Here is a 22,980-nt window from a genome sequence, read left to right on the forward strand (position 1 = left end):
ATGAGTAGAATATTTTTGCTAAAACAAAATAGTGAATATTGACAATTTAAACTTTGTGGTTGGTTTTCCCTGCTATGTGACACCGAGGTTACATTCCCATTGGTCTAGTAGCCATGGACCTTAGACCTATGAATGGAAAATAGCATTTTAAAATTTGTTTGAAACGTACATGCCATGTTGTATGATGATTGTCCTCTGAACTATATATGGGACATGATAACTACAGAATGCTAAGATGCATGTGAACTCTGAGGGCGTACTAGTAGTGAAAACGTCTTTCGTTTCATTCAGGTGCACCGCTGCTTCGACGTTTTTTGTCTGCTTTTTGATCAATATAAAGCAGTAAGTGTGACTCATTTCTCGCGTGCCGCTTACTGTCATTGTAGTATCTATTTCTGTCAATGAAAAGAGTTAGATAAAATAATATGTATATCAATTTTTTTGCACGATAGTCACTGCTTGTAAAGTCGCTGACACAAATTACCCAGTCACAAACCTGAGCCAAAGGTATATCGTTATTTAGCATGGATGGGTCAAGTTGACGTCACTATCTTCTTAGGTATTAATATACTAGTACAATCAATTCGAGTAAATACATCGAATGCGTTGTCACCTGATCACCTTCTTCATCGATATTCACCATTTAATTGTACGAACCTGTTTTCAACATGCGCCTCAACCCACTTAAATTTCATTACGAATCTTGCGTTCGTTTTATACGAAGAGGGCGCACTGACAATCACGTTTACTATTTAATGATTAACTCTCCTTTAATATTTCGCTAAACTTTCGCAATTTTGCATTATTGATTGATGATTTTCAATCCCAAGTGCCATGATTAATTTAGGACATTTGAAAAGCTACGTCATTTTTAAAACAGAAATTATCCTAGTACAAATGTACTCAAACACACATACACATCCTCCTACTTATAATCCAGATTTTAATGTCGAAGGACACTCTAAATAAATTAAATACCACTCGTCAAAAATACTATATTTGACGCCGCCTAGTTTACACAGCACCATCAATGCGACGAGGCTCGCTACATTTTATGATTCGTTAACTGGAGCACGCTCTGCCAGTCTAATTGAATTGAAGTGTCGACTAACGATGTAAGATTGACAAATCGTTATAGCGCTATGCGATGAATAAATCAATAAATTCATAATAAATCGAGTTTCTGCCTTCATGATGCAGTACATTAAAAGAGCGATTTTACCCAGAACTAGCAATCAGACCGCGCCGTATTTGCGACAAATACTGTGGATTTGTTTATATATGTGGTAATTTTGCAGAAGTAATTTGAATTTGCGATGAACTATTCAATGGAAGGGAGTTATCGTATGCGACACCTTCGAACAGCGGTCATAGCTATCTCTGCTGTGTCGCGTTTCAAGAGACCCATCTATGCAAGGTTAGTACGTAAAAATAGTTTTTGACATATTCTGTTAATCCTCAAAACCTTAACATTTAGAATGTGCTGGGTCGGACCATGCATACGATGTAATTGAAAGTTCATCACAACGAAACCAGCAAACTAGTCTCTAACTTACAGGCTCATATTACAGACAGCCCTAAAAATAAAAAAAATAAAAAAAATTCGAAATAAATGATCGTACACATTGTTGCAGACGCGATATAGAATTCTTTAGACAGTCTTTTTACGTGGCTGATATATCTGTAACAATCAGAGTGATGCTCAAAATTTGTTAATGCCATATTAAAGCCATTTGATATAATTTAAAGTGATTGCAAGTCATTTGTATGAGATGACATCATATGCATGCTAGAGTGTTTTAGCACATAAACTGTAAATGCATTAATTATTTACTTGGTTTTATTTTGGCTAATAAGTACAATTCTCTAAATTAATCCACATGAACACGTAAAAGAAGAGCAATAGAACTCATTGTTGTACTGACAAATGTGTGAACTTAAACCCTAGTTAATATGCTCAAAATAGTATCAGAATGAGAAATCAAATGTCAGTGAAAATAAATGGTCTTACAGTAACACATTTTCAGATATGTCCAGAATGTACATTCTATGTACATTAATGCGATGATTACATTCTGGTCATAATTTCAGATGAACTTACGATCTTAAAAAAACTGTGAAATCGACCTTCACTGCTTTATCTTTCTAAAAGTAACTATTTGATTTCAGAATTGTTGTGTGGAACATTATGTGTTCATTCTCCGCAAAACACGTGACCTGACTTACATATACCTTTTTTTTATTGATGTGACCATGTATTTTAATGTATGCTTGCTGTCTATGATTTTGTATTCTCTGAAATATAAATTGACCTTCAAGTGATTATGTTGTAGCCCCTTCCTTAACGGGTAGTCTGTGATTATGTGTTTGACTTTGGTTGCTTGTGATATTATTTCTACTTCACATTGTCCGTGTATATTTTGTAGAAACCAGTCTGGCAATCAATATTTCAAAGTCGCAATTAAAGACTGTTTATCTACTAGTACTCGTGATCGCATAATTGCATTTCGTTTTCGCAGTACTGACAATAGGAATTTTGTATGCTACCATTGAACTAATATGAATATCAACTCTGCCTCAAAATATAATAAGCATGCAGTAATAACAATATAATGCCCCGGGCAACAGTTAAATTTAGTCTTCAGTTACCACCGTTTATAAGGACAATTTGAGGTAGTAATAATGGTGATAAACTGAGGCTAGATGATATTCAAATTTTAATTTGACATAAATAATAACATTTCAGAAGGCATAAATATATACGATTACACAACACGTGTTGTAGTGAAAATAAAATTCTCAAAAAAAAACTGTCCCTATCTGAATGTGGCAATATAACAATACTTAGAATTCCAACAAATTCCGTGTGGTTTCCGTACACTTATCATGATATTGAACCTGGGTTAGTTTGTTTTAATGACATTACATTTTTTAGAATTGTCACTGATGTTATTTATATATGTGTACAAGTGTTGAGATTTAAATATGTTGTGTTAAAATACTACTTTTGTGTCTTGGACGTCGATCATTTCAACTGAGTAGTTATATGACAAAGTATATACTTACCCATTTGTTATAATATTAATTGCACATTAAATGGTGTAAAGCAGTTACAATGAGTTGGTATATACCAGCGAAGCATAGCGGCCATATATCAATATGTCTGGTAATGTTATAGCTTGATAAAATTACACGCTTTGTTGAATCACATACACTGCATTTCTATACTAATCAAATGCGCATAAGTTAATTTGCATTCGCCGGGAGTGCAGTTGTCATGGTAAACCGGCAATTCTTCTGGACCTCTTAAAGTTCGTCATCGTTTATTGTTAATGGCTATTGAACTACGCATACAGCAAAGTGCGGTATGTTACCGTGTGCTGATTTAACGCGAATATCGCACCTCAGAGCCGTGGCAATATTGAATAATCGAAAGTATTTTCCACGATGCCTCTCAACAATGCAATCATAGATATATAATTTGTCTCGGGGATGAGATTAAGTTTTATACAATTGGCCTGGGTTCAGTCGAGCACTTCAAAGTTGGTGTACAGTATTGAATGGATACAGGTTTGCATACTAGTATAATGTTAGCAGTTCCTAATAACGTGTATGCCTACCATGTATCCCGCAATAAAGTCCTCCTGGTTGCAACTGCCGACGATGAACTTCCGTTGCCCGGCAATACATCACTCAAACGGGACAAACAACAGGTAGGTCGTGAAGGTATTTTTTTGCAATTAGACTCGAAATTACACGAACGAGATTTTTGTTATTCACTATTTAGAATTGTGGGAGATCTAACCCTGTGTATATTTCATTAATCACAACTATGCGTATAATGCATAGTTTTATATTTTATTACCTGACACCTAATTATAATGTTGTTGTTTTTTGAATTCCTTATGTTAGACTTAATTGCTTTCCAATGATTCTATTCACTGTATATACGATACCCTTTTGTAAATAACAATACCATTAGCAGTATTCAAACTATTCGCGTAGAATACACATGGATCGTTAATCAATACGTAATGTAATTTACAAGGAGTGCTTGAAATTTTGAAAGTCAACACGACAGTTAGTAGTACCATTATTTGTCAGTAATCGGAGATGCCAATTTTCTCAACTCAAAAGCGCGGTGTGAAACACTGCGTTGCCGTATGGTGGGTTACGCAAGTGAATATTCAACATATACTTGAACGAAATGAACTACTCGCGCGCTAGTTATAATAGTTAGTTAAAACTGATTGTGTTCAAATTATTTAATAATTTTACGTTCACAGACCTTTGTATATGTTGTTGTACCGCTTAATTTACGTTAAGGCATAGATCACAGTCCCATTATCCCTGTGCATAGATGCATGTTCCTGCACTCGCTGCCCTAAACAAGCAAAAAAACGTAATGTTAAAGCCGCGATTGCCCACGAACCTGAATCTATATCTTAAGCTCCATCCATATTAAAGACCGTAGTCGTCGCGCTGCGCATGTGCGAGATATTTGGGTCTCATACAAACAAAGATGGCGACTTTGACTGTTGCGCAGATCAACGAGTTCAAACTTTACCAAGCTTTAATTAGGTATTTTGTAGGTGATCAGAGGGTACCGAAGAAGTCAGTTAGTGCAAATCACGCCCAGGTTAAACCTAATATTTGTGATTTCCATTAGAAGAGCGCATTGGAGTGTAGAAAAATTGATGTTTATCAAAACAAATGTCGCACATGTGCAGCGCGACGACTTACAAACATAGTGCGATTAAAAAAAAGATACATCTAGCTTTCCGAAAACTCTGATTCTGCAATTAGAACCTAGCATTGTCGAACTAATATGCTAAATAATCACGTTAACTTATTATTTGTACGCGGTAATTCATTGATTTGATTAATGAATTCTGGCCACTTATCGAGTTTCAGCGCCCAAGTAGTAAATTAATCTTTCGCTAACCATTTGAATGAATCGTTGGAAGCCGCGCAAAGCGGGGGTCACTCAAGTTAAGTTAGACTCAAGTATACGCGTACGTGCCCCATTATTGTATAAGTATCACCTAAAGGGAATCACTGTGCAAATATTTCTCTCAATGTAAGTACAGTCTGGAAATGCGAGCACGTTCCTAATTGTTCTTTCGGGAGATATGATTACGACATAACATTGGCAGATTGTTACTCAATGTTTGAGAGTGGGAGGTACGTTCATTCTATCGGCCTAATCATCCACGGACATTCAATGCCTCATATATATATATAGCAGGGAGCCTAGAGTTTCCTACAGTGATTGTCTGTGTCCGTGATGTGCCCAGGCTAAAACTTTGTATATGCAAAGCTGAGAACTCGTGATTTATCATGCTAATCTGAGATTGCTAGGATTCTGCCAGCTCTTCCTAAACATGGCTGATCAACTGTCTTGCTTGGCGACCAGACCCTCTTCGTTGTCGGGGCTGAACACGATGACGACCAGATCGGGGTTTATTAAGGACTGCTTAAAGCAAGCAAGATCTCAAACTGCCATTGAATTCAATGTGATTTTTGAAGAGTCAGTTGAAGACGTTAGTTCATCATCGTCAACGTCGTAAGTTCATATACTATCATGCAGTAGCTATAGGATTTTATCAGTATATTTATAACTGTATTTACGTAAAAAAAATAATAATAGTATACTTGTGTAGATAATGTAGATTACTTTAACCATTCATGTTTTCGACACGCATGCGTATTAACAAGTGGTGATCGGCAGTATTACCTGTTGATCATCTTGGCAGATACGAATTATGATGACTTGTCAGACGTGTACTTGTTTACTGGCATCCCTTTTCCTGTATGCTCAATGATTAAGCCATCTTGACAAACTCTACAATGCGATATTATACAACACACAATAGTATATAAATATATAATTAAAGTGGATGGGTCTAGTAAATCAACCTCTGTTATGGGGAGGTTGTTTTCCCCGTGACATAGAGGTAACGAATAAAGTGCAAAGTGTGATAAATATGTCACTACTCTCCAGTTTTTAAAAAGTCTTTGAGAATGAAACACAAACTATTCCGCCTTTAGTATATGTTGCAGGATTTCGAGATCGAACAGTAATTAGCGTGCGCCGTATTGGAAACGGTCTTAGTCTTCAGTCAATTGAAATCTAATAACTGGAAGGCCATCTTACCAGCAGTGGACTTAATTTAATCTACCCATGAAACGGTATTGTGAACACTATTTATATAATAAACTGAAGAAGGATCGTTGCCCGAAACGTCTGGTTAGTAATTGCCAAGAACTACGGTTACTTACAACTATTTTCTATATATTGTAAAGACTTTAGAGTTTGTGAAACATTGTGAAAGTAACTAAGTTACGTTGTTGCGTGTCATAATAACGACAAACACACATTCATTACACCCAGTAACGTGCTCAGTGTAGGCCAGTGTGTTATGACTTAATCGACGCTCAGTGACCTAACGTGACCGTTCGTCTTTATTCAGAGCAATATAATTGAAACACGCGAGGAAAATAAACACAAGGATTGCTTCATATCACAATAGTGCTTCGTTTCCCGACTGGGGTTTATGTTGTACTGCCTTTAATAGACGGGCGTGAAATAAAGAAGACCCTACTACTACTGCTGAAGAATACAAGAGATAAACGCCAATAATGAAAAGCGATGCTATATTGTACTAGGTGCCGTAACCAGACAATATGGCAGATTGCCAATAATCTAGTAGTCATGACTATGATGAACTGAACATAGAATGATTTTTTGTTTGTTTGTGTGTTTGTTTGTGTGTACCTCGCCATTCATAGTAATCCAATATCATTATCATCTGATACATCCGATACTACAGATAGAACGTGCGTCGGAATAAATATTGTGTTTTATCTCTGTCTCTGTCGCGGACAATTTGTCATGCATCCCATGCATATAGGGTTTTGATGATGATAGACATAATACTCGATTAACCGCACTGTTAATTATTGCGCATCTACGCAATTCAGTTCGCGCATACTAATTAACTTTATGTTAACATTATGCTTGTTGTTCTTGACTTACGCCCTCAAAAGGTAGAACTGTCACGGTCTTTGTTTTTACCGTGCGCATGGAAATACACGTACAAACCAAATAACTGTACACTAACTATAACGCAGTTGCAAATTTCGATGATTCGTTCTTACTAGTTATAATGATACCCAAGTAATAATACGTATCGATTATGACATTTGGTCTAATCAGGTAGCGTAGAATGAGGCCTTTCATCTGCGTTTGCCAAGCTCCAGTGCGAATACTGTTGTCATGGTGACATACATAGACACTATACATACATATTACTATATTGAGAGGATTAAATGGATGTCTCGGTTTTCCCTGTCTATTACACTGCATTGCTATTCAAATGAATGGGTACACATAGTGGATGTATATCAATAGTATATCTATCCATAATGCACTTCGCGGACATTCGACCAAATTGCACAACATAATCTGGCATGGTAACCTGTTGCCGAAGTAACACTCAGACCCATACGCCCTACCTGTTAAAGATACGAGATGGAAACTAACAAACAATATATAAATCTCAATTGAGCCATGTATAGTTACTGGCACGTACCCAGATCATTTATTGTAACATGATGGGCGTTTATATTGGTCGATAAGAAGCAGATAATAAACCCAGCGGTGTGTGTTAGTCAGCAACTCAGGCAACAGATAAGTCGTAAGTTAAAACGCGGGAAATGTTCATGACGAATTAGACATTAGGAGTACCACCTAAGGCATCATCATCGTATACAATGTTGGGTAATATTTCATCAGAGTGTGTTGACAATAACCCCAAGTCAGACTCTACTGCTCTGTGTTGATTTCCCATTGTACATAAAAGTGATGATTAAGGCTTTCGTCATTCGACGCAATTCAGAAAGTCGCAGTGGATGGGCGGGCCATTTGTCATTACTAGGCAAAACGTAGTTGTAACGAGGTGAAGACAAATCAAAGAGCAACTTATCAGGTTTTTCCCGACGTTACATATTCTGCCATGTATATATGCTTCGAATCAACGGCAATATGGACGCTTTCAGTATTTAAAATGCGTTGGGCAAGGAAACAAGAGGCAATTTATTTCGATATTGGCACGTTAGTTACATTTCTATACACTGTAGCCTCATTATAACGAACTCTTTGGGAGGGACATACAATTAGTTTGTTATAGTGAAATGTTCACTATAATGAAGCACACAATACATTGGGTTTGTTGTGAGCGGGAGACACGCTATGTGTTCATTATTCATTATATCAGGATGTTCATTAGAACGGTGTTCATTATAATGAGGTTACAGTGTAATTGACATTGACCACGCAGCCATTAAAGCAAACTACACAAACATAAGTTGAATACATGGTATTATTATCTTCGTAATGACGTCATGGATTATTTTGGTACAAAATCACAACTCAACGTACTGAACATATCTCAGAATACCGTCTTTAATTCGCACTAATTCTCATTCCAAACACTGACGTTAGCAGTCACGCGTATCGGCAGATAAAAACTGGTTCTGCATTTCTTTTATGCAATGGTCCGGAAAGACAAACAGCGCATAAATCGGTCTGAATAAATTATAGACAATAGTACATTCTATGTTACCAGCAAGTGTGCGGTTCGTGTATACGAGGAGTATTCGTACGACGCTGTCTGTCACACAACATGTTTACTGCTCTTCTGTCATTTACTTGTTTGCATATTTCCACAGATGGTGATAAGCCAATTTTAAACACGGCATTTTTAAGTTGTCACCATTTGTATACATGCATGTCAACACATTACGCATAGTTAACAACGCAATCATGCCGATGTTAACTTACATGTTGCTGTGTTGGACCCTTTTTCCCCAGTTACTATGATATATATTTATATATACATTCGTACGTTTCACGGCTAAACTATTTTACCTGCCATAGAACGAACACTCGAAATCAGTATCAACGTTAGTGGCCAAGACGGAATTAAAAAGCATGATATAGTAAAATATCGAAAATGTGGCGATTGTTGTTAGACTAGACTGTGGTTGACTGGTGTTGGCACGCTCGGCAGAACAACGCCGTTCCTAGACAGCGAACACACATAATGGGTATCTATATATAAGATGGTTACCTTTGTTTAATATGGACGATAACAAGCAAAGGTACCTTCTATTATCTTCGTGACTTGACAATCGATACTAAGTCACAGTTTACAATTATTATTTACAATACAAGTCAAGAAAATTCAGGCATCTATGCCGGCTGGTATGTGCCAATCTGGTAGCATTACTATAGAATTATTTGATGAATCAGTTCAAAGCTGAAGCCAGGTCGAAAAACAAAAACTATCGATTCACTATGAATTATCGCGCGTATGAGGTGAGTATCTGCAAACTGATGACAAGTGTAGTAACAAATGCCATGGTTTAAAATTGAGTGAGAACTGGTATCGATGTTGCGATGTTCACTTAGGATGTTTACAGTATTACTAAGTGGGTGGTATGGCGTTCTTAACGGCATAGATACAATGCGATTTTTAGGTTGGACTTGGAGACGGCGAAACGTGACGTACAAGTACACAATACAAACATCTACAGTACGATTACATGCTTTGCTAGATACCTTGTAATTTAGCGGCCCTTGATCGAATCAGTGCACGTTGACCGCGCTAATTCAACTAACGTAATCTTCGTCGTTTATATATACGCTTGGACATATGTGACGTAGCACACATTAACATCGAATTGATACTTAGTTCCAAATGTTATATTTAGCAGTTTATTGTATATTAACAATATCTTAGAAGAAAATAGTATCCTATAAACACATTGTCGGTAGGAATATAACACATTTGTAGATCATAATCATGCAATCGCACTCAAAATTATCTTAACGAGTTCAGCAATTAAACATTACCAACGATAACTCTCAACGATTGTCTTCATATCGCCGAGACACTCGGAAAAAAATGGACGTGTTCAATTTTATTTTTAAAAGAACAGTCCTTTCATTATAAACAGCTTAGAGCCAAATAGATGTACTGTCCTATTTACCCAAGTTGTTGCCTCTAATTTATAGTTTTTTAGACAAGCAAGCGAAGGTCTCCATACTTCATTGGAACACCTGAACGGGTCTATCAGCGGGATATGTACCTGCCTTGAGTGATATTGACTAGCCAATTGCAGGCAATTGTCCATTTCTTAATGTTTAATAAAATTTATATGACATTAGGTCTAAACGTTACAAAGGTTATCGCTGGTGTCGCAGTAACGAATTCGTAGTTAACCACTCTGTATCTCATCGCTGTCGTTTATTTTACCGTAATAATGGTAAATGTCTTTTTGATGAATTTTTCCAGTCACCGATGGCAACATATTTTTCAGCAAACAGAAGCAAGATTGGTGAGCACGAGGTAAACGGTTTGCTCAACAGGTGCCATTGTTTGATTCCCATAGTAACTATCTGTTGTCATAGTTACGCTGAATAACCGGAACTAGTCAATGGGCGCTGAATGGTAATGCCAATGCTTACTTCCATTAGCTTGTTTCAAGCCTGTGTAGAATATTTCAAAGAACAGTATTATAATTACAAACATAGCTCGAAAAACTTGTGCGATTATCTGATAGGTTTATGTACTGTACCTAGCGGACCGGTCATGTACACGATGACTACGGGGTAAAACGTTGAAACTGGATTGACTGTATTCCTACTTTCGACGGCCTACAACCCCAACATGTCCTTACAAGTAGAGGATATTCGACCAGTTTCGACTCCCGGATTTAAGAATTTTACTCGACACAGGAGCCTGAGCGACAATCAGTCCGCACGGCCTGGTACCCATGGCGGATATGTTATTAAAGATCGCATGCGTTCGATGTCAACACCAAAGACCTCAACTTCAGAGAAGTCCCTAACGATTGCAGTGCACTCGATAGCGTCGATGACTCTTGGCAATCGACGAGCACCTTCGCCGACTGTACTCCTATCTCAAGGGCGGGAAAAACCGATAAGCGAGAGTTCTTCACATACCAGCGGGCGACGACATTCTTTATCGTCGGCAGTGGAACTACGAAAACAGTCATTAAGAAGGGGGAGCGGTCCAACTGGAGAACAATTCAAAGAAGAAAGCAGTCATTATATAAGGTGATTTTGGGAGTTGTTGATTGTTGTTGTTATCATTATATTTGCAAATTAATACAAAGTGATTCATAACACTGACTGGTGTACTCGACATTAAAATAATATGATTCTATTTTATTTTACCCACTTTATCATTAATCAAAATAACCTTTGACTTTTTACATAACAACCCGCATATACACCGAGATACTGCACGAATAGCGTAGAACTCCATGACGGCAGAGGAATTTGTAGCGCAGTGTTGTCCCTGGTAACTTATTTTTTACCCACTGTAATACAACGTTTATTATAAAAACGTCAAGTTCATTTTTTGTTCGTTCTTGACACAAGGCTTTTATTGCAGAATTATAAGAATCATGTGTTAAATCTGCCTATCTGACATGCAAATGGTAACAATATATTCATAAATACGTGATAAGAATTCAATCTAATGTCGATGAAAATGAGTAAACCTTTACTGTTTTTTGATTAATTACTTTATTCTTGCCGCATCCAGACAGAATTATAATGGTTATAGACGTCTCTGGACTTAGTATCAATAATTACTAATTTACAAATGTCAATCATTATCGAGTGGTGAATTGTTACGTTACCGAGGCAGTCATGCATTTATGTCATTATGTAAAGCAGGGCTGATGATAATTTGTAACCGTGGAAGATAATGTTATTATTTTGGAATTATCAATTGCACAATTAATGTGTTTTGGCGAGTGACGATCTCCTAGTTCACTGTCTCCATAGATTTGAACTATGAGCGCATTGCGATGTAACTTCGGACGACGACATTTAATAGTTCAAATTACATGCTTATGAGCCCACGGAAAGTATATTGAACGACGTATTACACATATTATTCAATAAATATTTTCTTCACAGGTTTACATTTTGTATTTGCAAGAATTTTCACAACCTACCCTACCTTGTAGTTGCTGAGACTGTAATATCAATGAATTCAACCATAATAAAAATGAAGAAAATAAAAAAAAAACATATTTTTTTTCAAATTATGGCTAACATAAATTATTTATCCTGAACACGTACACCTACTATGTCATCCATGAAATAAATAGCCATGTGATAATATTATAATGCCAACATCGATAATAATGTCATATAACAATGTGTATATAAAACAGAAATACTGTAAAAATATTCAAGTCATCTATACATGTTATAGGCATTTCGGTCACGGTGTATGTAATCTTTCCAGAATGAAAATTAAAATTGAGTAATCAACATTTAATAAAATTAAAATAATGTAAAATTAATAACGTATATGTGTATCACCTAGTTGTGTATCACTGATAATGACCAAACGGTTCATAAAATTACCACAATTTATTGTAAACCTTAAAGCCTTTTTATTCGTCACGTTGTGTTCGAAAGCATTAAATGTGAATGTGCATTCCGTCTCCAATTACTTTTGTTAAATTTAAACGGTTTTCAGTGCACTTTTCTTCATTTTTTGAATGAACAAAGACTGGTGCGTTTCGTTTAAGTGATTAACGATACAAGTGAAATATAAAATGAACAATTTAAAATGTGCTTTTAGCATTAAATAAATCTGCCATTCAAGAATGTCAACCGGAACCTTATAGGGACGCGCATGCGCCGTCCCTTCGACACGTGCATCTACTAGTTTAATAATAAAAGGAAAATATATTATGAACCCAGCCAGTGAAGCCAATATGTTATTCAGTCAGAAAACTGAAGCCATGTGCCGTGTATGTGTGTGACAGGAGCTTCGGCTATTCGGCTTCAGGGAAATGAGGAAATATATGGGTTTTTTTTTCTTTTAGAGTAACTGTTGTGTATTCCAAAAAATAGGCTTGTGCACTCTTCAACCAATCAAACTTTTACAGCGGGAGAAACTGCATGTTTATTATAACTCGCTGATTTGAGATTAACCGATTGTTAAAGCTAAATTGCATTAATGCGAAGTTCAAAAGTGTTGTATTCAGTTCTGCACAGGCGCATATTGAAAATAAAACGTGTTAAAATACATATCTGTTCACTAAATATAATTGTAACTTATCCACATACTGTGAATCCCTGCTACACTTGGCACGTGTATTTATCAATCTTCCTGTCAATAACGTGCAGTATACAGATGTGGGGCATTATTATCAACAGTAACAAATGCACGGCTTACTGTATTTTATTCTCCGTCGACGGATTATAAATAAATGTTCTAGTAGTTTTCGTTAAAACATAACTAACAATGACCACAACGTATAATTAACCAAATGTGATGTCGATGCTGCAAATAATGAGTACCCGGTGGCTAATTGAATAAATCCAGATTCGGATATTACGTAACAAAGCGCGTTATGAGAACAAGTAAATGTTCTATATACCATTTTAAATACTTCTCTAAAGCCGTTTCTTGGCATATTTTCTTAAGGTAGGAGCCTACTCATTAATTAAAATACCCAGAATTTATTCATTTTGCAATAAACTGTACTCCTGAGGCAATATAAGAATATTGACCTAAAAAAAGTTAGGGGTCACCAGCTTTTTTTCGAGAAATTGATCGTTGTATTTTAGTGGAAAGTTGCCATTTTGACACTATTATAACACTTTTATCACAGGTTCCTATGGCAGAGATATTATTTAATATCTCAAAATCTAGCCTGGTGGCATAATCTGACAAAAATCGTATATTGTTAATGATGGAGTACTTTTTGCTTAACTGTAACACACAAAATAATGTTATTTAATTGTACCGTGGGACATTAGTTTCATGATTGTACATAATAAACTAATTAACATTGTCATGCGATTTATGACCAATTTTGACAAAAATTATGACTAGGCTTCTACCTTAAGAAAGAAATTTCGAAAATTGGTACAAGGCTTTTGTAAGGGGACAATCAATAACATGCGTTTAAGGTTGAAAATGAACGTAAATCTGCAAAGTTACTAACTTCAATGTAACTTCAACTTGTGAACTCCCTTCTCCGAAAAAAGTGCAATATTTTGTACACAGTTGACAGGGGCGGTGAAATAGTTAAAACAATTCTTATGTGGTAGTTTGACCTATCTCAGTTAGTATTCCATCTTCGCCACACTATGATGGCAAGACAAAAATAAACAAATAGATGCAGCTACGTTATCAGAATGAAAATGAAATTTCCAAAGTATACTAGTGTATTTTTATTTTACCCAATAGAACTGGTGAGACGATGGTACCGACTTTAAGCCAAGAGGATACATCATCGGTTCCGTTGTATGGTTTGGATGATACGAGAAGAAGGAGGGGATCAAGATACCGAGGTCGAAGAAGTTGGAGGTTCCGGAGTGACAGTATTTCGTCGACAGCTGATGATGAGGAAACATTGGAGAACAGGAAGAGACGGGTAAGACCAATCGCTCTATATTATCAGTAATACAACTTTCGTGTAACGTAATGGTATTTACCGGTAGTGTCGTCATAATGTTTGAAAAATAGTATTGAACGAATAATCCTTAAAAGTATCATTAATCTTGATTGCATAAGACTTATCGATAACAATTCATTATCTTTCGCATGCGTGTAGTATTTCGTCAATGCAAGCCTTGCGAAATTGTATTGTGTTTTATTTATTTGGGGGCGTCGAAAGCCTGTCTTGTCCCTCAAATACAGTAAATAACGTTTCAGAGGGTCTAGATTTCTATTTATCCAGAGGGCCATGCCCCTAGACTCCCTAGTAAGGTCGTACCTTCGGCGCGATGGATGGTGAGCAGACCCCCCCCCCCCTCTCCATGCAAAATTTCGTGCCGCCGCCTTTGCACGTCATCGTTCAGTGAGGGTGGAAATGTTTCACAAACGTAGATTCTGTTTGATTTATAATGACCTTTTCTATCACTTCTTCACAGTTGAGAGTGATGTTCAAGAAAGCTGCCACGATAATACGTAGGGTGTCTCAAATGGGTTTATGCATGAAAAGACTTTCGAAAGAAAACGTAACATCAACGCTGGTGGCGCAGTTGCATTATTTTAGCGCCGATGGGAACTCTCAAAGCCTAGCGTTTGACAAAGCGAAATATCTGCGTTCAAATGTAAGTATTATTGTGTATTACTATGTTCTATTTTGTTTTGATCCAGTAAAATTTCCCTTATTATTATTTTGGGGACGTGTAACTTCTCCAGATCAGATTTGTATATCAAATGGAATTCCGAATTGTGATTGACTACACTCATTTAGTAAAATAAAATCGAAATTACCTCTTCCGTTTCAGTTGTTTTTACCACAATGGGCCAGACAGATCGGAACAAAACCACCGCAAGAAAGAACGCCGGATGAAATATACAAGTTATATAGCGTTATGAAAAACATGAAGAGTTTCGACAAATTCACACAGAAAATCCGTCTGCAGATATGTAAAATGGCACGATACACCTGGTAAGATTGCATTTCAGTACGATAGATTTACTTTGACAATTCGTCGGCAGATAGACAAAATGGCGCGGTAAACTTTGCAAGATCGCAATAGTCACCGAAACAATAAAATCACGCACAAAATCGTCTGCAAATATGCAAAATGGCGCGATATACTTGACAAAATTGCATTTCTCAGAACGGAGCACATGGAACGACACTTAATATTAGACCAAAAAACAACAACTTATGTTGCCCTCAAGTCGGAAAATTGAAAAATTGGGTCGGTCGGTCAAATTTTTTTTTGAACTCGTGAAAACTAAGGCTGTCGTAAATAGCCGAGGTATATGGGAACAAACGCGACCCGATATTTCATATTTTTCAGTCGGTCGCTGAGGGCAACAAAACAAGTTGTTTGGCCTTATGTGTAATAACTGTGACACATCACATGTATATAACTCATTAATTCTAGTTGCGAAAAAGGAAGGGTAATTGTCCGCCAAGGTCACATTGGGTACAATTTCTATTTTATTTACGCTGGATCGGTGTTTGTTCAACTTGAATTCAAAGATGCGAGAACAGGCGTTGTCACAGCCAATACACTCAATGTCATTTGCAAAGGACAAAGTTTTGGGGTAAGTTAGTTATCGCAATATGATTTTCTTAAATGTGACGTATTGGTGACGTTTATGGGCGACAGCAATGTCCTTCAAAACAAAAATTCCACTGTTTGGTCGTGTCATCGAATATAGCAAAATCTCTGAAATGTATTATGCTTTATTGAAATACGACCAGAAACAAAAACAACCTCCCGAAAACACTCGTTGTTTGTTGGTGGTACGTACCAAATATTACAATTTTAGACATTAACCGTACTATTGCATTCATGTGATGTATCTTCAGTATAGGCTCTCTAATATTGTTCTCTAAGAACTGTTTATGCCTCTTCAAACATTGTTACAGGAACTTGCACTCCTTGGAGACGGTCGGCGAACTGCATCCATCATTTGCCGCGAACCGACTGAATTATTTGAGATTGAAAAAGATATATTTCTCGAATATTGCCCGGACATGTTTGAAGCAGAAATGGCAGAAAAAGTTGCCACAGCCAAGTAAGAAAATTATTATTATATCTGATTATTTCTTCTATAAGTTCTAATTGGTTAAAAATAAATATCCAGGTATATATTAATATCTTGTATACATAAGTTATTTACTTTATGTTTTTCAGGAAACACGAATTGTTCCGATATTGGCCAGACGCGAACATTCAACGATTGTGTTTCGAATCTCAAATCCTAGAAGTGCCACACAGTAAAATAGTCGACAAAGACACATCCAACTCACCCAACATTTACTTCGTACTAAAAGTAAGTGTTTAATATTATTGTTACAGTATCATAATGTAAAATCGTCTTTCTTCAACCATATAATTGTAATTAACGTTATAAGCAGAATAAAATAATACGCGATATTGTGTTATAAGTACATGTAACAATAAATGCAATGATTACTCGGTGTAGTAACTGAATTGTTCGCGTAATCATGATTACTGCTTATAATAAGTCGCGTGACATCTCAGTTACCCATTCGAACAATGAACCTTCCCAATTATATGTAAGACCTCTTAGCAACGGAGCCCTGAACCCTGAACCCTGAACCATATTTTACATTGCCATCGACTGACACAAACGTTGCTATGAGCGACATAACGCAACAACATCGTCACAGCAGCATTTCGTCGTTTGAGGGCGCCACATATTTAAAATGTGATAGTTATTTTGTATAATGCCAGTGGATATTCTATTTTATCTAAGCAAGTCATTCGTATAAACGACTCAATCAAACAAAACCAAAAGTGTTCTATTGGTTTGTGTAAACTGTTGATGCGTATTTCATTCACAGGGCAAGATTCTTCTCTTGCGGGAATTTAGTATCCGTGACGCCGCGAAGAGATCGGAATTTCAACTGTCAGTTGTCGATAGCAGACCACTACCACATCCAGTATCGAGAGGATCTACAGGGTGCGATAGTCGTGCTACCATTCGAAGAATTACAGATGCCTGTACGTGTTTCTGTAGCATTGGCAATTTACAAGACGGCGAGTGTTCGGTGGGTTCACGGGTCATGGGTGTATGGGGATGTGCTCCCAGATTACTAAGAATCTTATAATACGGGGTTTATTTATGAGGACAAAATCCTTACGTATGGACTGAATATTTGAAATATTACAATAATCAGCACCATAATTATGCCAAGTAATCATCGCAACAAACGTCGCTCATATTACATGGTTCGCGTCGTATTATTATGATATTACTGATACAATTGAAAAAGTTTCATTGAGCATTTTTCCTCTAAATACGGCACACAGTATAAATGAATATACAAGATAAATATTACTCGTTATTCCAATCGTGATTACTCATTTTTCACTAGGATTTGAGTGCAGTACGCCACGGAGAGCCTGCTACGGTACCTGGTTTGATATTGGTCAGCCACGGAGTAAGGCTAATGACAATAGTTAAGCGAAGACTGGAGTCACTAGCACCTCGTGGATCAATTGAGGCATTTAAGAAAAGATACGAACCCCATATATAGTACGTATCAACCATATCAACAACCAATATTTGTATATAAATACATGACTTTTTACATTGAGTCTACTATTTGTGCAATATCAACATTGCAATCTGCAAGCCTAGTACACCCCAACGTTGATGCCTGCTTCCGAGTCCAGTAATGTGGTCATGTATCTAATAATATAATTTAATATAATGTTGTTACAAACATGAAATCTGAAATTACACAACTGAGAACCACCAGACGTCAACATTATTACGAACTGATGATTTTTCTTTGTAATAATATACAAATTTCTTAATTTCTCGCTTAATGTTTAGTAATGGGTATTGTGTTGACCAGGAGAAAATCCCTGGGTGTTTTGATTGGACAGTTTGTCAACGACAGTGAACAAGAAATAAATAAGATTTGTCTTGCCACAAAGAGTAAAACAACTTGACACAATCACAGCTTACATGAACTCAGACAGTACGCCGTCGCATCGACCTCCGCTGCACGTCGGTCGATACTCCAGCTGTACTGTATTCGTGCATACTTTGAGGTATTCTCGTAATAACCTCATACTATTTCCCACACAGCGTACCGTCCGACGCAGACCTTTATCGTAAATACATCGAGGACGCAAATTGGGATGAATTCAAAAACAAAGTAGTTGACACATTGATGGACGAAAAACACGGTCGTTATATAAGTCATCGCCCTGCCACTGCTAAAGGGTCAAGTGGTTGGGCCAAATGGCCTGGTAGTGGTAAAATGAACAATACTTCAACGCTTTATCAAAGCCAGCAACGCAGAGCTGTTTCCACGGTGAGTTCATGGCAGGTTACCGACATATTGCAAGAAGTAAAAGAAAACTGCGCTGCATTTTTCACAGTTTTAATAAGTGTTATTGGTAGCCAAGTACCTTGACGATGTAGTAGAGTTTATTTGACATATGTTATGCATAATGAACTTTATATACTTATATATCTAAACAATTTACAATGAATGGAACATACTTAAAACAGTGACCAAAATTGACAACCTGCATTGTTATGACGATTACATGTACATATTTGCATGTATTTTAAACAGTAAAAAATCACGCAATCAAATATAAAATAGTTTCAGAACATTTCGATGCTTACCAATACAGTGGCGGCTGTCCACCAAGAATGGGGGTCAGAGGCGCGGTTTTGAAGCTGAAACTCTTTGTGTCAGCAAAATTTGACCCTCAAAATGCGGGAAATAGCGTTTTAGGGGTTCTAGATTTCAGATCTCGCCCCCTCATGCAAGATTTCGTGCCGCCGCCTCTGACTTATTAGATTTCTTCACTTTTTCGTAGGTTACAGATATGTATAAATAAACAATACCTCGTCAGCGATTTGTCGCCATGTTATAATTGTCCCATTTTGCGCATTTTTTTTTCTTACTCAGCTCCCGTCTAGGTCATTATCACAGTCACGGGAAACAGAAAACAAGAGAAAGGTCAGACTACTGCGACGACCGAAGACAGCGCCAAGTTCAGTCCAAGTACCATTTGTCTGAGTAAGGCCACTTTTCCAAGTCACTGGTTCAATTGCAGGATTCCGCCAGCAAAATTTTGCAATATAATTTGAACTTGAAACCAACTAGAACATTTGAATACACCATTGCAATAAATCCTGCTCGCTAGGGATGAAGTCCTTCTGTGACGTCAAAATTACGCCTATTGGTGAATGCCGCAATGCCGCTCAATTCTACAACTGTGATTGGTTGTGTAGCTATTCGTCATCTAGAAAGAAGTAAAATCTCTCAAAAACTCAATCTTTATTGATAGAGGACTACAGATCAACACAATATAGACGTTTAGAACGGCCTTCCTACAACCCACCACGTCATAGACGCACTTCATTGTCCGAGGATACAACTCATAGCAAATGTGCATTTGGATATTCAAGAATGCAAGCAATACAAAACGAAATTCTTTGTGACGTAATTGCAATTTTACGGTAAAAAACAAACAAATATGGCGTGTTAACAGAACTGTCATTTATGTTTTTAAATCCGCCTCTGAAAACTGTGAAACAATATTTAATATATTGTCCGTTTTATATATTAAAATTATTATGAGTTCTTTGCTACAAAACTTCAAATAGCCTTGCATATAATGATTTATGATGGCATTGATGGTTAGAGTTTCAGACAAGTCTGTGTCAAAGTCTGTTATTAGATTGTCAAAGAAAAGTTAGATATGGTTCAAATATGCATAACACACACTCGCTGACATGCTGCAGTCTGTATATACGAGTTTAATCGTGTATTTGGTCATACTGAATATATATATCGATATAAATATATTATGCTCGTAACACATAACATTGTATCTTTTATATGGTACTCGGAAATTACTATGTTATGAAATGTTTACTTGTGGGCGGGGTCTACAAAATTATCAAACGTTTCTAGTTAATGTACTAACTAAAATCAATAAAATATAATAACAGCACAGAAATGTGACTATATATATCATTGTTTTCTTGCTTATATCAATACCCCCACATAAACGATGAACAGTCACATAAGCTTACTACTAATAATGATTATTGCATTTGGCAATACGCTTTATGTAGACAATAGTCACTGACAACCAGTGTTGAAATTTTTCAGTCGGGCTGGTAAAAATAAAAAACTTACAAGCTCAGTGGTCTGGTTTTACATTTTCATGGTCTTCTTGAATAACAAAATAAATTTTAATAATATCATTTTCTGGAGTTGAGCGTCACTCTGATACAAAGAACGTTAAACATAGAAAGCAACAATTTAAATTATCCGTTGCGTGTTTCTACGGAATGTTGACTTTGTTGTGATGCTTACTTAGAATGGAATCGTTATTTTAAAATAACTTTAATGTAGAGCTCGTAACTTTTCGACAGGGCTCGTGAAAATTGAAAGTTACCTGGCCTTGCTGTCTGCTGCCCAATTTTGAGAAACACTGATTCCAAAAAATTCATCCACTGCGGCACTACACTACTTCAGTATTCGTAACCTAAAAGACATCCAATATTTCCACAATGCATTTCATACATTATTTCTTTCAAAATAAGTTTTAATATATTTAATAAGCCCAATTGAATGAGATATTTATTTGAATGCATTGTATGTGTACTACTGTATGGTATAATGGTTATGTATTATTATAACACACAATATCACAATAGGAGAATCAACATTAATAATGTATTAACATTTATAGACCAAATGTTCAGTCGTAGGATAAATAATTAGTGCCACTGTCTTCAATCACAAATCATTTTAACGCAGGTTTGATAGAAATGAATATTTGATTCACAACTTTTTTTTTATATATATACGACATTTCTAAACGTATTGACCAATAACTGGAATCCAATAACTCGGTGTTTCATCTATTTCAGTGTAAAATTCAGGGATAGAATGTCCGACCCTTGTTATCATTCCATCATAAGAAGAACTTTATATTCCAGGGGAGTCCGAAATCTATACACCCAAACAATGTATTGGGTAGAAACTTGGCGGAAAATAAACATAATCACATCACTTGCTTTCAAAACAACTTGTTCCCGGTAAATATTGGTTAAAATAAACCGAAAATGTGGGATGGGAAAGAAGGACCATGTCTTCAGTTCCAAATGGAGAAAAATTAATACTGACACACATTGTTGAACTCATACAAACAGAAGAGAAGGATATTAAGTATATCAAAATTTAGGTTTACAGATATAGAGCGGCAGCCCAGAGCAATTTGATCAAACGAACGAGGTACCAATATCTGAATACATGAGCATTCGTGGTGTAACCTAACATATGCAAATATGGATGTCTGCCGGGGACTACCTGCTGCGTGTGGCCCCTGGAGGGCCTCTAAGAGGGGCCAAAAATGCACTCGATTAAACATTGGAGGTACCACCCTAAACCAATTTGAAATCAACAGGTACATCACACAGAGTATAAAATGGCTCCCGCCAGACAAATTTTCTGCTGCATTAGGCCCGACAGACGCCCAAAAAAGAACCCTCCAAGATTTGGGCTAGATCAAACATTGGAGGTACCACATGAAACCAATTTCAAAAGAGTGAGTACATCCCGCAGAGCTCAGAATATTCAATGCAAGACAAATTATCCGCTGCATAGGGTCTGCCAGACAGTCTCCAAATGTGACCCCTACGCCTACTATCTTAGATTTGACCAAGCGTAATTATTAAAAGTACCACTTGAAAATATTTTTTTAATATTATGACACATCCCATAGAGTACCCAATAGGGTATCAAAATCACATAAATGATTGTGAATGACATCGTAATGTGAACCGTGGTTACTGAACGTGTCAGCCAATCAGAAAAGTTACTGTGAGCATGCGCACTGAAGTCATCAATGAGCACTGAGGTCATCAGACAGCAGCACGTTTAAATAGACACGATCTGAAAGGTAAGTATGCTGGCTCAACACAGGCTTTCTGTGATTTTTCAGAGATCCACAAGATTTTCACAGCATTTCTAACAACGTGAATTCGTAGTGTAAGATTTGAAAAGTCCCTTTCAGCATTTACAGCAGCTGAGCTGAGAGCAAGCGTGCACAACAGGCTAGTACGCTATCAATGTTTGGTGCATCCAGAAGTGAGTTATACAAAAATGTATTGGACCTAAACCTCCCATAGTGTAAATTTTGTCTCTATTTAATGTCACAAAACAGTATAAATAGAAGAAAGCACTCGAACACTGGTGTAGGCATGCATGTAACCATTATGTAGCCGTTACATACTGGGTAAACCAATAAATATTAAATAAATTTTAGAAAATAGATATACCCGAAATGGATGTTGACATCCTTATTGACATTCAATACATTTTGTATATCATTTTGCAGTACATTTTGGTTTATTCACTTCAACCACA

At 36.7% G+C, this 22,980-nt stretch overlaps 1 protein-coding gene across 1 annotated transcript; it reads left to right on the top strand.

Moving 5' to 3' along the window:
- Nucleotides 1-5,273: 5,273 nt before the first annotated feature.
- Nucleotides 5,274-20,572, top strand: LOC144356176 (cyclic nucleotide-binding domain-containing protein 2-like). Its single transcript, XM_085496272.1, has 11 exons — nt 5,274-5,566; nt 14,316-14,502; nt 15,002-15,184; nt 15,365-15,528; nt 15,977-16,139; nt 16,468-16,616; nt 16,736-16,874; nt 17,410-17,616; nt 17,944-18,104; nt 18,666-18,894; nt 19,504-20,572. The coding sequence occupies exons 1-11, from the start codon at nt 5,385-5,387 to the stop codon at nt 19,612-19,614; spliced, it is 1,875 nt and encodes a 624-aa protein (XP_085352398.1). The 5' UTR covers nt 5,274-5,384; the 3' UTR covers nt 19,615-20,572.
- The last annotated feature ends 2,408 nt before the right edge of the window (nt 20,573-22,980 follow it).

The sequence above is a fragment of the Saccoglossus kowalevskii genome, chromosome 1 (genome assembly GCF_978046115.1).
Source record: "Saccoglossus kowalevskii chromosome 1, keSacKowa6.1, whole genome shotgun sequence".
In the NCBI taxonomy this organism is placed as follows: Eukaryota; Metazoa; Hemichordata; class Enteropneusta; family Harrimaniidae; genus Saccoglossus; species Saccoglossus kowalevskii.

Coding starts and splice junctions, on each gene's coding strand:
- LOC144356176 (XM_085496272.1), top strand. CDS start 5,385: ATGGCTGATCAACTGTCTTGCTTGGCGACCAGACCCTCTTCGTTGTCG. Junction 14,503..15,001: donor TGGAGAACAGGAAGAGACGG/GTAAGACCAATC, acceptor ACTTCTTCACAG/TTGAGAGTGATGTTCAAGAA. Junction 15,185..15,364: donor CGAAATATCTGCGTTCAAAT/GTAAGTATTATT, acceptor CTTCCGTTTCAG/TTGTTTTTACCACAATGGGC.